The sequence below is a fragment of the Pelodiscus sinensis genome, chromosome 2 (genome assembly GCF_049634645.1).
Source record: "Pelodiscus sinensis isolate JC-2024 chromosome 2, ASM4963464v1, whole genome shotgun sequence".
In the NCBI taxonomy this organism is placed as follows: domain Eukaryota; kingdom Metazoa; phylum Chordata; order Testudines; family Trionychidae; genus Pelodiscus; species Pelodiscus sinensis.
Genome location: NC_134712.1, coordinates 100796927 through 100812845, shown reverse-complemented (window position 1 = coordinate 100812845; position 15919 = coordinate 100796927). Strand labels below are relative to the sequence as shown.

Genomic DNA, 15919 nt, shown 5'->3' with positions numbered 1-15919 from the left:
TAACAAACATTTGAACTATCTCACCCATTACCAAGATAGTTTCCCCAATTATCACCTCTAATACCATTAACTCACAAACATCCCACTCTCCCCACCTCTAATATCATCAATTCACAGACACTTACCTTCCTTCCTCCCCCCCCCCCCCCCACATCCCCCTTCTGTTCTGCAATGTGATTTGTGCTTTTCATATTTGTTCATTTTTTTAATTGTATCCTTTGGTATATATGGTTGTGACTACTTTCTTCCATTATTTGATCTGAGGAAGTGGGTCTGGCCCACGAAAGCTCATCATCTAATAAACCATCTTGTTAGTCTTTAAAGTGCTACATTGTCCTGCATTTTGCTTCAACTACCCCAGACTAACACGGCTACATTTCTATCACCATTCTTTTGAAAAAAGGCGTTCTTGAATGCAAACAGGGCTTTTTCGAAAGAGAGCATCCAGACTGCCGGGGTGCGCACTGTGGAAAAAGCAGCTCGCTTTTCCGAAAGAAGAGGCTGCAGTCTAGACACTCTCTTTCGAAAGAGGCTTGTGGTCTAGACGCACCCAAAGCGAGTGCAAAATGCATCCACTTTGTGCGTGGGCAGGGCTGTACAAAGAACTGCGCAAGCAATGGCGAAATATTGCCTGGAGCAGCAGGACGTACACAGGTACGTATTTACATACGTGATTCGCTGGATCTCTCCATTGGGGCATCAGGCGGTGAGATATCTTGTTACAACTAACATGAGAAACTAAGAGTTTAAACGCCTATTTAATGATCCCCCCCCCCCCCCGCCGTTTTAGGGAGTTGGTTTGCTCCACCTCTCCACGTTCGTACAGGGACCCGTCAGAAAACAGCAAAAACTCACCCCCTGAAGGGAAGCCCTCAAGCAAGATGGCGAGACCACTCCTTCCGCCCGTGGCGGTGTTCTGCCGGGGCACGCACTCCGTCACTTCCGGCGCCCTCTCCGGGAGCTCGTAAAGCGCTGCGCATGGGAGTGCGCCCCCGGCTGGTCCCCGAGGGGCTCGCGGCGCGGTCGGGCCGTTGTGGCGCGTGGTGTCAGCAGCGGCGGTTGCTCTGTGGGAGGTGGGTGCCCCGGGGGTCGCAGGGCGGGCTGCGCGCGGACTGTTCTGGGAGGGGAGCCGCATGAACCTCCCCCCGGGCCGCTGCTGTGAGGGCAGCATGAAGGGCAGTAGGGGGGGCCGTGGGGGGCCTGTATGAGAGGGGCCCTGGGGAACGGTGTGGGGGCCCTGGGAGAGGCTGTGGGGGTGGGGAGGGGGCGCTGAGGGGAGGGGGAGAGGCGAAGGCGGGACCCTTGGGAAGCGTGTGGGGGAGGGGTGACGGGGGCACTGTGGGAGTGGCCATGGAGGTGGGAGGGACGCTGGGGGAGGGGCTACAGGCGGTGCCATGGAAGGGGCCATAAGGGGGTGTGCCGGGGGAGGGGCTGTTATGTTTTTTTATGGATTTTAATGGCCCCATGTCATTGGCCCCATTTGCACCACTTTGCCCTCCCTGGTGGCAACACCAACATCGCACCATCCCCCGCTAAGGGTGTTGAGGACTAGTCAACTAGTTGATTCCTCCCCTCCCCTGTACTGCCTCCATAAGATAGAGGCAGCAAAGGGGGGGAAGGGGTATTTCAAAGCCACAGCTCCGCACAGCTGAGCCAGGGATCAGCTGTGCGGTACTGCCTGCAGCCCCAGTACAGCTGATTCACAGCTCAGCTGTGCAGCGCTGCCCTTTCAACATGCCCAAAGTCAGCTGGGGACTCTGCTGCCTCCATGTTTCAAAGGGGGAGCCACGGAGCCTGGGGTCAGCTGGGGAGGCCCCAGTTGATCCTGGGTTCCACTGAAATGCTGTGCGGAACTGGGGTCAGCAGTGAAGCAGCGGAGCTGACCCCGGACTCCAAGTGGCATGCAGCACAGCATGGAGTCCCGGGTCAGCGGGGGACTTATAGTCCCCCACTGACCCGGGGCTCCATGGCTTTGAAATGCACAAGAGCCTCCCACTGGGGACTCTTGTACATTTCAAACAGGCACCTGTGGAGTTCCATGTTCCTCCTTTGAAATGTACAAGAGCCCCAGCAGGGTCTCTTGTACAGTTTGAAGGATGAATGCGGAAGTGCCTGTCGAGTAATCGGTGGAAATTTCATTGACTTACTCAACTAGTCAGTTAACCACATTTTAACATCCCTAATCCCCACCATGCAGGGGTTTATAGTAATCTTCGGTCCTGGAACTAGCAGTGCTAGGGCTGCTTCCATACCCCTTGGCTTGCCGTGGTTTCCATTATGCACATGTTTTACAGTTTGATTCAATGGTTCTTGGCAGCCCCACTATGCAAATCGTTCCAGCACCCCTGGTAGTAACAACTCATTTAAAAATGGTGAATTTCGGAGAAAATTTGTTAGATCTCTGAATGTGGTACAGTACATCTGACTTGACTGCTGATATTGCTGGGCCTATTGGTAAAAGACTGAAAATAAGGGAATGGAGATCATGAGGGCTGAAAGAGTTTCTCTCCGTTCTTCCCATTCCTGGACAGGAGATCTTTCTGGACTGGCTGATGGTTGTCATGTGAACCTTGGTCCTGATCCATACTGAGCATTTCCTTAAACATCTCCCACCACTACTTTAATGCCAGTGGTAGCACTTGTGTAGAGAGGTCACAGTGTAAATAATTAACATGTCATTGAGGGCTGTTCTGACACAGGCTAGGAGGTCACACAATAGTAAAAATGCTCACTGTCATTCTATACTAGAAAATACTGGTGATGAAGCTGCAATGGTGGGAAATACTAAGAAAAAGCACAGTATAGACACAGGATTAGGAAAATTGGGTAGTCTTTATCAGAAGTATTTCACTATCAATAATATTTGGGGGGGTGTTTTAAAAGGAATAAGTTAGGTCTGGGTATATGTACATCAGTTTAAATAGAATTAATTGACAAGTGTTTATAATTAAAGTTAAGTAGATATCAGGAAGTAGAATTGTAAGTTCTTAGATGGTTTCTGTCCTTTTCCAGGTGTTACATAAAGTTTAAAGATGTCGTATATGCTTCCTCACTTACACAATGGCTGGCAAGTAGACCAGGCCATTCTTTCAGAAGAAGACCGTGTGGTGGTCATCCGGTTTGGACATGACTGGGATCCAACTTGTATGAAAATGGATGAAGTTTTATATAGTATTGCTGAGAAGGTAAATGTTGATCGTCATTTGAGATAATTATATGTTTCTGTTCAGCATCTGAAATTATTTGTTTTTTTTAGTCTAAGGCAGTTTCTAAGGGTCTAGGCAATACATCCCACTTCTTCTGTTTCCTAAAAGAACTATATCTACATTGAATGAATGTGAAACAACTATCTACTTCCATAGTCACATGAAATAATTACCCACCATGTTGTTTAATATTTAACTGAATGGAAGCAGTACTACAAAATTCTAAAATTGAGCATCAGTCCTTGAGAATATTTTTCTTTTCTGACTGCTGGTAACTTAACATCTAATAGTCTAGGCCGTTGAAAGGGAAACTAGTTTCATTAATAGAACTGGTATGAACATTACAGGTAAGACTGAGCCATCATAGTCACTTGATACTCAGAATGTGTAATATTAATACACTAGCAACTTCACAGTTCTTTGGAATAGCTTTAAAAGTTTAGATGTTTTGGTATATATAGTTTTATTTTTAAAAGGTAAATTTTGAAATGCATGGAAAGAAATTTACTGAAACTCTATATTCAGGCTTGGCTGAAATTGATGCCACTCCTTTGACTTAGAGCATGCCCTTAGTTATACAAGGTCTGAAATGAATTTTAATCTGTACATATTGAGCCAGTCTCTTGAAGCTGTCTCAGATTGCAGTGATATTCTGTGACAAACCAATCACCCATTTAAGCATCTTAGATATTGAGAAAAAAAATTGAAGTATTGTTTACATAAGTTTGCGATTGGATATATTTTATCCTTTCATGTCCTCTTGGATAATGTTCTTGCATAATAGTGCAACTATACAGAATTCTTAGCAAATTATTTGTTAAACCTCATAAGAAAAAAAAAAAAAAAAAGCAAACTGAAATGAAACAAGAACCTAGTCAGAAAGTCTGCTGTGAATTCACCTTAGTCAACAATTGCTTCCAAAATCATTTGTACAATTCTCTATACGTACAATTTGCTGTGTGCTCCAAATGTGAGGCTGTTTCTTGGCAGTCCTTTCTTGTCTATGGTAGTCTTAAAAAATTGTATTTCTCTTGATCATCTGGTTGTTGAAGCCTTCTGATAATTCTATTGTGCACATATCAAATATTGAGAAATGCAGGATTTAAGTTAAGACATTTCTTTAGCACAGATTCTTTACATTCTGTCTTTATTTATTTTTAATGTTGTGGAAATTGATGGAATATGTATAGGAATAGACTATTATCTACCTTTGGCAGGATTCTTGGCAATTTGGCAGACATACTGGCATTTCAGTTTTTGAGGGGAAAAAGAACAATGTAACTTTTTATTTAAAAATCTCCCTCTGCAGAAATGGCAGGTTAAAGGGGGAGATCCTTCCTCATCCTCTTGCTTACGAGCCATGTTTGGATCTCGCAGCTGTTTTAAAGAGTGAGTAAAAGTTCCAATTGTACAGGTGATTGTAATATAGAGCATAGTACAAAATGTTGCCATGCTAGCTGCCTGCTACACTTGAAGAAAATGTAGGTCTATTTCACTCAGTACTGAGGCAGGACTTTTTAAATTTTCAGTGCATTTTTAGGAAGTAGTAAGGAAGTACTTTATAATCACTGTGCAGTTGAATTTTATTGACCCGACTTTTCTATTTTGGCAAAAGAAACAAGAACAACAAGAACAAATTGCCAAAATGTAAAGTAGATTGTTACTGCTACTGTATCCTTGTTTACAGTTGAAATAAGCATTCATTTCAGTACAATGCATACTGAAATATTGCATACTTTAGAAAGTTTAACAAAAAATATTGTTGTGTGAAGGGTTTCCATTTTTTCAAGAGAAAAATGGAAGACTCGTGTATTTATAAAATATCATGGAAATATTTCAAATTATTTTTTGCAGCACAGTACACTCTTTCAGAGTGGGCTGCTGATTCCTGGAAACTCGTCCCTAGGGATACAAAGCTTTGGGTGCTAACTTTTTACATAATAAAAATATTTAAACAATATTTACGTAAAAAGCTAAGACTTGTCTGAAAGTAAATATCAAAACTCAAGGACCTCAAACCAGAAACCTTTTTTGTATTCATGACATTTGGTAGAGAATCACTTGGTCTCTGGCAAGTGATAGAATGAAATGAGTATCCATTGCTTTGCATCTGCTTAATGGTTGAAGGACAGACTAGCAATGGCATCTACTCAAGAAATTCCCACTTGTCCTTGTATTTCAATTTAGAGGCAAAAGCTGTAACAAGCGTTAACATGCAGGGTAGGAAGGTTAGAAAAATGTAGCTGCTATTAAAGCTGTTGATGTTAACCAATCATAAGCATAATGCTTTTAAATCACTTAGTAATTTTAAAGCCAAGAAAACACTGATTTTTTAAGCCCCTTCATCTGTTAATATATTGTTTAATTCAAAGGCATATTCCTCACCATAAAAACACTTCCTTGGGTCTCCTTCTCCCTTGCATCTTGATACACGTATTTGTTGCTACTAGTACTTCCTCCACTTCTTTTAGGATTGTGCAACAATTCCCTTTAAATCCTGTCCATCCCCCTTCTCTACCTCCTACAAATTACCCTGTATACCTCTTTGACTATCACTCAAGCTCTGAGAGAAACTTCCAACCCTCTTTGGCCTAATTGTACAGTTCCTGAGGTTTCCATTATACTTGTATGAAAACCACGTAACTTAACAGGTATTTTAAAAAGTTTCCAGCTAAAACAGTTTAACTGGTCAGTATAGAGGACGTAAAACTTAACTCACAGTGCAATCAAGATTTTTATAATATATTTGATATCCCAACAAGAAAGCAGTTACGTAAGTATAAAGTCTTATTTACAACTATCAGAAGTGGAGTGAAAGTAAGTGTAGACTCATTCAACTTTGTTTTGCAGTTGTATTTCAACCGTGAAGGAGTACCATTTTTTTTTCTGGAGAAGTATTGTAAAGGGCATTAGGAGGAGAGACCTTGGAAGGAATAAGGAATTTGCTTTTTCTTATGCCTGATGTAAAGCCTTAAGCTAGTAAATGGGAAATAATATTCTACAGATGAACATTAATTTTGCTGGGTTATATGAGGGGAAGTAAGTGGAAAAATATGTATTACGCTAATAACATTTGATATTGTAGAATGCAAGGGAATGACCCCCCCCCCCTTTTTTTTTAAACCCCTGGTCGGGGATCAATTCTAAAATATGGCTTAGTACTGGTTTACCAAATATTTCTAGCCCTGAGAAGTATTAAAATGTTAACCATTTTTAAAGTCCATCATTTAACACTAAACTTCTTTGGATATGTATATCAAATACTGTAGAACTACATTAGCTTCGCAAAATGTATGTATATATAATTATTTACTTCTGACTGGGTTCCCTCACAACAGGTGTGATAGGCTTTTAGGATATATGTTGCTGCTTTATTCAACAGGAGCTTCAATCGGCCATTGAAGTTAAGTGAAGCAATTTCCAACTTTTTTATTTTCTTGGTCCACATATGCTTCACTCAATTTCATTGGTGTCAGCTTTTCTTGAATATGGAAGAAGAAACCATATTCCATTACAGTGTTGGACTTGGATGGTCTCTCAGTCTTTGAGGAAGGAAACATAACAGAGGTGTAGATATTATCAGTGGAATTGTTGAAGTTCTGCATAGAACTTAAAGAACAAAAATACCAAAAACATTGAGAAACACAATCATAATAGCCATGCTTCCCCGCGTAGTCTCCATCTCTTCCATTTCAACATATTAGTGTGCAGTACTCCTATTAACTTATGAGCTTAGAATGAATGCTTATACTTTTTTAAATCAATATTCAGGTGATATGAAGCATTGGTTCTAGTGCTAACAGTTCCTTGTAAGCAGCTATTAAAATCAGACTGGAATGAAAAGTTAAGTGGAGGAAGATAGGTTGGCAGCAATAAGTGATACTTGTGGTCTGACACCTTGCAAATATTCTGTCCAATAACATTCTTTTTTCCAATTTCAGAATAAGGTAATATTTAGTCTGAGAGTGCTAAAAGAATGTTTTTCTGAAAGTCTCATTGATTTAACTGATTTACTGCAAAGATTTTTACATATTCAGTCCCTTTTTTATAGGTGCCTTCATTTTACATTTATAAAATGTAAATGATTCATTTATCATATTTGTACTTCCCTTGAAAAAGTAAATGTTTAGAAAACTATTTAATACAATACCTGTGTCTGATTGTAGATTCAAACAAACATGATTCTGGAATGCATTAACAGGAGTGTTGTGAGCAGGACACAAAAAGTCATTCTTCTGCTCTACTCTGCGCTGATTAAGCCTCAATTAGAGTATTGTGTCCAATTCTGGGCAACACATTTCAAGAAAGATGTGGAGAAATTGGAGAAGGTCCAGAGAAGAGCAACAAAAATGACTTAAAGGTCGAGAAAACATGACCTATGATGGAAGACTGAAAGAATTGAGCTTGTTTAGTTAGAAAAAGAGAAGACTAAGAGGGGACACGATAGCAGTTTTCAAGTATCTAAAAGGGTGTTACAAGGAGGAGGGAGAAAAATTGTTCTCCTTGGCCTTTGAGGATCGGACAGGAAGCAATGGGCTTAAACTGCAGCAAGGGAGGTTTAGTAGGTTGGACATTAGGAAAAATTGCCGAACTGTCAGGGTGGTTAAACACTGGAATAAATTGTCTAGGGGGGTTGTGGAATCTTCATCACTGGAGATATTTAAGACAGGCATTTATCGGGGATGACCTAGACAGTGCTTGGTCCTGCCTTGAGTGTGGGGGACTGGACTCGATGACCTCTCAAGGTCCCCTTTCAGTTCTATGATTCTAATTTCAGTGGAATTATAACTCTGCCCGCTGCAGTTGTCTTTAAGTATATTTGTAGCTGACTGGGTACTATCATGATTTGCTTTTTTCAGTATTTTATTTTCTTCTCTGGTTTGAAGTAGGGATGTAAGTGACTAGTTGACTACCTGATGATAGGAATGCTAAATTTTAATTAATCAACTAATCAAGTAGTTGTTGGATTAGTCGATTGGGGGGGCACTTGCTATCTAGCTGTGCCTCTCCCTTTGAAATGTACGAGTCACCCACGGGGACTGCTTAGGTCCCTGCTCCTGTGCCTCTCCTTTTGAAATGTACAAGAGCCATGGGTCATGGCTCTTGTACATTTCAAAGGGAGAAGCACAGCAGTTGGGACGTCTCTGCCTCCTGCAGAGACAGTGCTGGGGGAAATTGGCTTTTAAGCTGGCTCCCCCCCAGCACTGGCTCCTGTTCCCCTTCACTCATTGCTGCATCTCTCTGATAGAGGCAGCAAGGGTGAGAAAGTGACTAGTTGAGTGACCACTCAACTATCCGATAAGCTAATGCTTTTCAGGCCGTCACTAGTTGCTTACATCCCTACCCGATAAGCCTAGGCTTATCGGGTAGTCGAGTCACTACTTGACTAGTTGCTTTCCCCCTTTTGCTGTTTCTGCATCAGAAGCAGCAAGGGGTGGGAGTAGGAGCCGGTGCTGGAGGGAGCTGGCTTAAATCGGGTTCCCCCCAGCACTGTCTCCTCAGAGAGACAGGGGAAGCAGAGGCGCAACGGGAAATCTGGGGCAAGCTGGGACTCAAACAGTCTCCACTCACATCAGGTTCCTACTGCTGAGCCTCTGCTTTTTTAAATGTAGTAAGAGCCATGGGCAGCTCTTACTACATTTAAAAGGCAGAGGCACAGGATAGCAAGTGCTCTTCCTGTCAACTACTCGATTGGCTGATTGAAATTTAACATCCCTAGTTTGCAGTACCTGTATTAAAGTTACTGTTCAGTGTCTTGTTACCACATCTGACTTCTAGATAGAAGCTGCTATTCTGAAATGTTATGGAACTAGTTTTATTCACTAAGCAGTGGCCGCAAACTGGGACATGCCCGTGGGGGGGGGGGTGCACAGGAACTTACAGGGGTGGCATGCAGCAGGCTCTGGGAATGGGAGAGGGAGTGCCACCCACCCCATCTCTGCCACCAGACCAACTATGATCCCCAGCCACAGCTCTGGCCTCAGCAGTGGCAGCTTTGGTTTCCCTCCTGTTCTGCCTTAATTTCCGCCCCCCCCCCCCAGCAAGTTCTGCCTTAATTTCCACTTTGTCTCAGGTGAGATCTGCCGCTAGCCCAGGGGTGGGTAAGAGAGCATCAGAACAGCCATACTGGGTCAGACCAAAGGTCCATATAGCCCAGTATCCTGTCTGCCGACAATGGCCAATACCAGATGCCCCAGAGGGATGGATCACAACAGGTAATCCTCATGTGATCCCTTCCCGTTACACCTCCAGAGTAAGTGGTTTGATCCAGTCCACAGATGCCCTGCCACTCCCCTGCCCCTAGGCCAAGTCTCCTCCCCTGCCCTGCAAGGGATGCATGATACTTGGAATACAGCTGATGGCTCACTCTTAAGCGCCACACGTCCCTTGCATGGTGGGAGGAGACTTTGTCCACATCCTCTGCCCCCAGGCCAATCATGGCCCAGGGGTAGGGGAGTATAGAAGTGTTCTAGCCTGCCTGGTGTCCCTTCTGCCTGAAGCCCCCTCCACCCCCCTTTCCAGAGCAGCTTAGGGCCACTTCAGAAATGTATGAAGTGGCCCACTTTCTAAAATTATTGCCCACCCTTGCTCAATCCCAGGTTCTTCACTCATCCCTCAGTAGTGGCTACTTTAGTATTTCTTGCACTAAGTAAAAATAATTTCTCTAAGGAAAAATATTTTACTTATTTCTTCATATATTTTTTTATATTCTTTTGTGCTTCAAAAATAGAAATGTTTGTTTCTTTGGTTCATCACACATTCTTCCTTTTGCAATAATGCTCTTTCATGAAACAAAGTATATTTTTAAAACTGGAGAATGAAATCTCAAGGTTAGTCACAAGCTAATTTTATTCAAGGATTAAATTTAGTGTCAAAGAATTTTAGGTTTTTGCTGACAAATGTGCAAAAGGAAAATTGCATCTTAGTGCTTGGTGTTGTACGTGTCAATCACCTGGTAGTTCTTCCAGGAGAAACAGTAAAGTGAAAATAATACTGTCTTAGTTTCACTGTGCTGGTGAAGTCGTTTCCTCCAAAATCAACTTGGAAGTAATCAGTTACTTCAGAAGATTATCTAATTTGATCCTTTCATACAGTAACTTTATGGGTAATGTGAACTCTGTTCTTAGGAAATAAGTATTGTGATGCTTGCAACACTATAAAGTGAAAATTGCATCAGATTACCACAAACATTATAAACTACAATAAAAGCTATTTTAGCTGGCACTTCACCATCCAGAAAGCTGTATAAACCAGCATTTCTGATATTAATTGAAAGTCCATTTTTTTACATCATTTAGTGCAGGGCCGGCAGACTCCTTACCTGGCTCTGTGTGGCTCCCCGGAAGTGGTATGATGTCCCTGCTACTCCTAGGCGGAAGAACAGCAGACTCGGCCACTTCCCTTGGCTGGGAATCATGGCTAGCGGGAGGTGTGGGGGTGGTGCCTACAGGCAAGGGCAGTGTGCAGCGCTACCTAGCCAGGCATCTGCCTAGGAGTAACATGGATATACCATTTTTTTGCTTGGTAAGTGCTGCTTGGATTTGGCTTGGCACCCCTTCTTTTCATGCATCAGCCCCTACCCCAAGGCCCTTTCTATACCGACTCCTTACCAGCGCTCGCATTTTGCACTCCCTCTCCTTCGCGGCCTTTGAGTCCCCATTTGACTTACCAGCATTCCCCCAACATGATGGATAATAAAACTTGTACTGTATTTTGACTTTGTAAAGGTACAGAAATTTTTACCAAATTTTAGTTTTATTGTTATTAAATGTGTACAAACTTTGAGGTTTGATACTGTGTCCAAATATAAACTTAATGTTTTTGGCAGACATTTAGATTATGATGTATACCAATTGGCTTTGTCACTTTGTAAACAAATAAAAAATCAAGATACATTCTTAAAGTACCTACTATTGTATATGCATTTGCAGACTTTTAAAATGACTAATTGCTATTTACACTGGACAAAACAAGTGCTTGCCTGATATTGTATAATTCCATATTGATTTTTTTAATGTTATGTAATATTTGTTTAATCATATTTTGTTTTTGGTTATTCTTGTGTTTTACTTTAGAGTGCTAATTTTCCTAGCTAACCATTATAAAGGGTGTGCAGTACCGTAACTCTTTGCTGTTACACATGTGTTATAGAAGTGAGCAAGTATAATCACAAACATTTCTCAACTGGGTTTTTTTTGTTTTTGTTTCTGAAACTTAGATACACAGGTGCAATATTATTGAAAATATCCATGTATACAAGAATTAATGATGTCCAGTATGCTTAGTGACCTACATCTTCATATCAGTTCTTTTTTACAGATTTTAATAATTTGCTCTATGCCTGTGGGCTTTACACTTTATTTTGCACTGGCAGTATAGCTTATTCAGCAAATTAGGAAATTAACCATAAATTTAGTAAAACCCTCTTCTAAATGTACTCTGCATGTACCAAGTGCAATCTTCAGTGCATAATAACTCTATAAAATTAAATCCTATTTTTGTCAGCACTCTCAAAAGTACTCCTCAATGAGGAATATTTCTGTGCCAAATTAAAACTTTTTGGCTTGACATTTGGACTTCATAGCCAAGGCTTGACAAACCATGGCGAAATCTACTTGCCAGCCCTGCACTGCGCATGCGCCAGTCCCGCATTGTGCATGTGCATGCCGCCGATGAACGGGGGCGATCAACTGAAATCTACTTGACATGGGCAAGTAGATTCACTGATTTGTCGAGCCCTGTTCATAACTATCCGAAAAACAGAAGGGTTTTTTTTTTAATTCTGAGATTATTGAGGTTTTTCCTACTGTTCTGTTCAATAATAGCTAACCTAACTTTGTTCAAACTTTTCTTAAATTTTCTGCTTTGACACTGACAAAATATAGAAAACTTCATCTTTATGGATGAAAGTTTTAGGAAGTCATAAACTGAAAATTGACTATATACATTTTAATCCTTCAACAACCTTAATGATAGCATTTACTAGCTCTTTTATCTTAAAAATATTTAGGGTCAGGCATATAATTGAGACGAAGACTCAACAGAGTTTGTCCTTACTTACTTCTGGTATGTCTACCCTTGCACCCTAGTTCAAACTAGGGATGCAAACGTAGGCATTCGAAATAGTCAATGAAGCGGGGATTTAAATATCCCACGCTTCATTAGCATGATCTCGCCGGCGCGTTACTCCAATCAACAGCTGTTTCAAAAGTGAAAGTGCGCGCTGGGACACGCGCTGAGACCAAACCCCTTGGTTCGAACTAACGTTACTCCTGAGGAACCAAAGGGTTTGGTTCAAACTAACGCATCCCGGCACACACTTTCACTTTCGAAACAGCTGTTGATCGGAGTAACATGCTGACGAGATCATGCTAATGAAGTGTGGGATAGTTAAATCCCCGCTTCATTGACTATTTCGAATGCCTACATTTGCATCCCTACTTCGAATTAGGGTGCAAGTGTAGATATGCCCTTGTTTAATACATACCATTTTCTGCTACTGGATATGAATTTCTTATCTCTCTAAAATTAATGTTTTGCTTTTATTGTGTTAAATATATTTCTCTTTCAAACGTTTAAAAACAGTTAGAAATGGCAAAAGGGAATAAATATTTGTGTGACTATTAATGAACATCTTGCAGTTATTACTGCCAAACTTAGGCATGGTTTTTCTAAAATCTATCATATATATTTTGGATAAATAAACATCTTGCTACAGTATTTTGCTCTCTTTAAAATTTTGTCTTTTTTAAAATTTTGTTCTCCTGCAGGTAAAAAATTTTGCTGTTATTTATCTTGTGGATATTACAGAAGTACCTGACTTCAATAAGATGTATGAGTTATATGATCCCTGTACAGTAATGTTTTTCTTTAGGTATGTTTTGCCCTTAATTATAATCCACAATATATTATATGCATCTTATATATGCTTGTGTATTTTTAAAAACACTGAAGAGGGTATTATGCTTATGTACAAGTAAGTGCATTCAAGTTCAGCGTGGCTCTTTCTCCAATTAATCTAAACCCTATGAGTACGTCTAGACTGCAAGGCTATTTCGGGGATATTAGAGGTATCCCAGGATAGCTACCCCGCATCTAAGGAATGCGTCTGCTATTTCAAAATAATTTATGAAATAACGGATGTGCTATTTCAGCATCCCTGTAAACCTCGTTCCACGAGGAATAAAGGATGTCTCGAAATAGTGCTTTCATGCCGTGTAGATGTAACAAATTTCAAAATAGCCTATTTCAAAATAAGATACGCAATTTGCATATTGCAAATTGCGTATCTTATTTCGATTTTTGAGTGCAGTCTAGATCAGTGGTCCCCAACCTTTAGAGGTGCCCGGGGGGTGGGGCTACTCACGCGCCGGGTGCCCAGGGGCGGGGCCACGTGTCCTGGGGCATGCCAGGGGCGGGGATGCCCTTGCATTCGGCGCCGGCATGTACCCTGGGGCCGCCCAAGCGCCTTGTACCGTGGGGCCGGCGCCGCCGCGCGCCTGGGGCCGGCACAGGTGCCATGCGCCCGCATGTGCCCCAGGGCTGGGGCCGCCCGAGCGCCACGCGCCTGGGGCCGGCGCCTCCAGTGTGCCGCGCTCTGGGGGCGGGGCCAGCCCAGGTTGTCGGCGGGCGCACACAAATGCCCCGGCGGGCGCCGTGGCGGGGACGACTGGTCTAGATGTTCCCATAAAGCTTAACACCGTGTACCAATTCTTCAATAATGCTGATCCCGTGACCCGTTGCCACTTAGCACCGAATGATAAAAACAGTACTACCATGTAGAATAGTGATAGAAATGTAGCCGTGTTAGTCTGGTGTAGCTGAAACAAAATACAGGACGCTGTAGCACTTTAAAGACTAACAAGATGGTTTATTAGATGACCTGGGGATCTGAGGAAGTGGGTCTGGCCCACGAAAGCTCATCATCTAATAAACCATCTTGTTAGTCTTTAAAGTGCTACATAGTCCTGTATTTTGTTTCAGTACTACCATGAACCAAGATGCTGCTGCAAATAAAGCCTGGCCTACACTAAGAACTGTCGTTCAGGATTGTGAAAAATCCACACCTCGAACAACATAGTCAAACCCACCTAACCCCCATTGTAGACAGTGCTAAGTAGACAAAAGCATTATCTGATTGACCTAGATAACACCTCTCAGGGGAGGTGGATTGCCTATCCTGACAGAAGAACATCTCATCAGCATAGATAGTGTCTTCACTGAAGTGCTACAGCAGATGCTGCTGCAGCATTTTAAGTTAAGATAAACCCTGAGTTCCTGACTGTGGGCTGAATTTTTATTCTAGGGCCATCTTCATCTCTGAGTACAGTGAGAAGTTAAATGGCAGTGTTTTATATCTAAGTATTCTAAATGCAATATTTTATCATTGGCATTTTATGTTAATTTATGCCATGTGGCTTAAATCAGTCTGGTAATTTTCCTCACATTGGACCCATTGAAGTCAATGGAGAATTTCAATTGGAAGAGGCCCACTGCACACAGGAAGTATTACTATATATATTCATCTCCATGCAGAGATTTAAGAAAGCTTTCTTCATTTTCTTCTTTCCTGCTGTCTGGCTGCAGACAACACTGTAACTATTAAAATGAGCTATTTTGCATGTTTGAGTATGCGCAGTGGCTGATTTTTAGAAGTTAAAGATATACAGATACGAGCCCTAAATGTATTTATGAATTTATACATTTAATATGTAAATATGTTAATATCTATATCTTAGTTGAAATGTCTTTCATTTTCTAGAGTAGTAATACTGCTGAACTTCTTGCATTTGTTCTTCAAAATATCAAGCAAATACAAAAGTGTGGCTACATTTAAAAGGATTTTGCCAACATAAAATTAAATCTTTACTGTAATTCAATGTTCCCTTAAGTTTTTCCATATATGTGCATAATACATTTTGTTTTGTGCACCGAGGCATGTCCAAATGTGCACCACCAATAGAAACACATGCTTCTGCTGATAATATTCTGCCATTTAGTGTAATACTTATTTATTGATCTACGTTTATATGTTAGAGCTACATGTTGCAGAGCTCTTGAGACCTGTGAAATATTATGAGACAGAATAATGTATCATACTGACCCGTAGTTTTCTTTTTCTTCTTAAAGGAATAAACACATCATGATTGATTTAGGTACAGGTAACAACAACAAGATTAACTGGGCGATGGAAGATAAGCAAGAAATGATCGACATTATAGAAACAGTTTATAGAGGAGCTCGTAAAGGTAGAGGTCTCGTGGTGTCGCCAAAAGACTATTCTACCAAATACAGATATTGAGATTTTGTGAGATTTGCTTTCTCTTTTCATCCACTTCCAAATACACACAATTATCCTTTGTATATAAAAGTTGACTTACGTATTTTTTTATGAACATGTTTTGAAATCTTATTTAAAAACTTAGTCAAGTCTCATTTGAAAAAATAGAAGACATGAAGTCTGGAACCATTTGATTTCAGAAGTAAAATAGGTGGATTATTCCTTTTGAATGAAAGGACTTCAACTCTCCAAATGCTGACACCTCAGTGTAATATATTTTTAACGCAAATCTGTTCTTAGAAAAAATTGTAAAAAATGTGACAAGTTGCAACAAATGTACATGGAAAACTTTGAAGCCTTTTAATGGAAAAAAGTACTGCTGTTGTGTTCTTGCCTTTAGTTATCTTTAATAATAAAAGTATTTGTCTTTTAA

The 15919-nt window shown here is 41.1% G+C and overlaps 2 protein-coding genes across 4 annotated transcripts in view; one reads left to right on the top strand and one right to left on the bottom strand.

Annotated features, from left to right (window-relative positions):
• Positions 1–985, bottom strand: part of LOC102453456 (putative 2-ketogluconate reductase) — a 16643-nt gene extending 15658 nt beyond the window's left edge. The window contains exon 1 of one of the 2 annotated variants that reach the window (XM_006134015.3): positions 856–985. Coding sequence is in view for 1 of the 2 variants with exons in the window: in XM_006134014.4 (XP_006134076.2) it covers positions 671–700 (30 nt within the window). In the remaining variant the exon portion in view is untranslated. The other variant, XM_006134014.4, reaches the window with a different exon arrangement.
• Positions 938–15919, top strand: TXNL4A (thioredoxin like 4A). 2 transcript variants are annotated; one of them, XM_075921116.1, is made up of 4 exons: positions 938–1073; positions 3013–3185; positions 12977–13080; positions 15336–15919. In XM_075921116.1, the coding sequence occupies exons 2-4, from the start codon at positions 3033–3035 to the stop codon at positions 15505–15507; spliced, it is 429 nt and encodes a 142-aa protein (XP_075777231.1). In that variant the 5' UTR covers positions 938–1073; positions 3013–3032; the 3' UTR covers positions 15508–15919. The 2 variants fall into 2 exon arrangements, with proteins under 2 accessions (XP_075777231.1, XP_014434470.1); XM_014578984.3 differs by lacking the exons at positions 938–1073; positions 3013–3185 and adding an exon at positions 4516–4595.

Coding starts and splice junctions, on each gene's coding strand:
- TXNL4A (XM_075921116.1), top strand. CDS start 3,033: ATGTCGTATATGCTTCCTCACTTACACAATGGCTGGCAAGTAGACCAG. Junction 3,186..12,976: donor TATATAGTATTGCTGAGAAG/GTAAATGTTGAT, acceptor GTTCTCCTGCAG/GTAAAAAATTTTGCTGTTAT. Junction 13,081..15,335: donor ACAGTAATGTTTTTCTTTAG/GTATGTTTTGCC, acceptor TTCTTCTTAAAG/GAATAAACACATCATGATTG.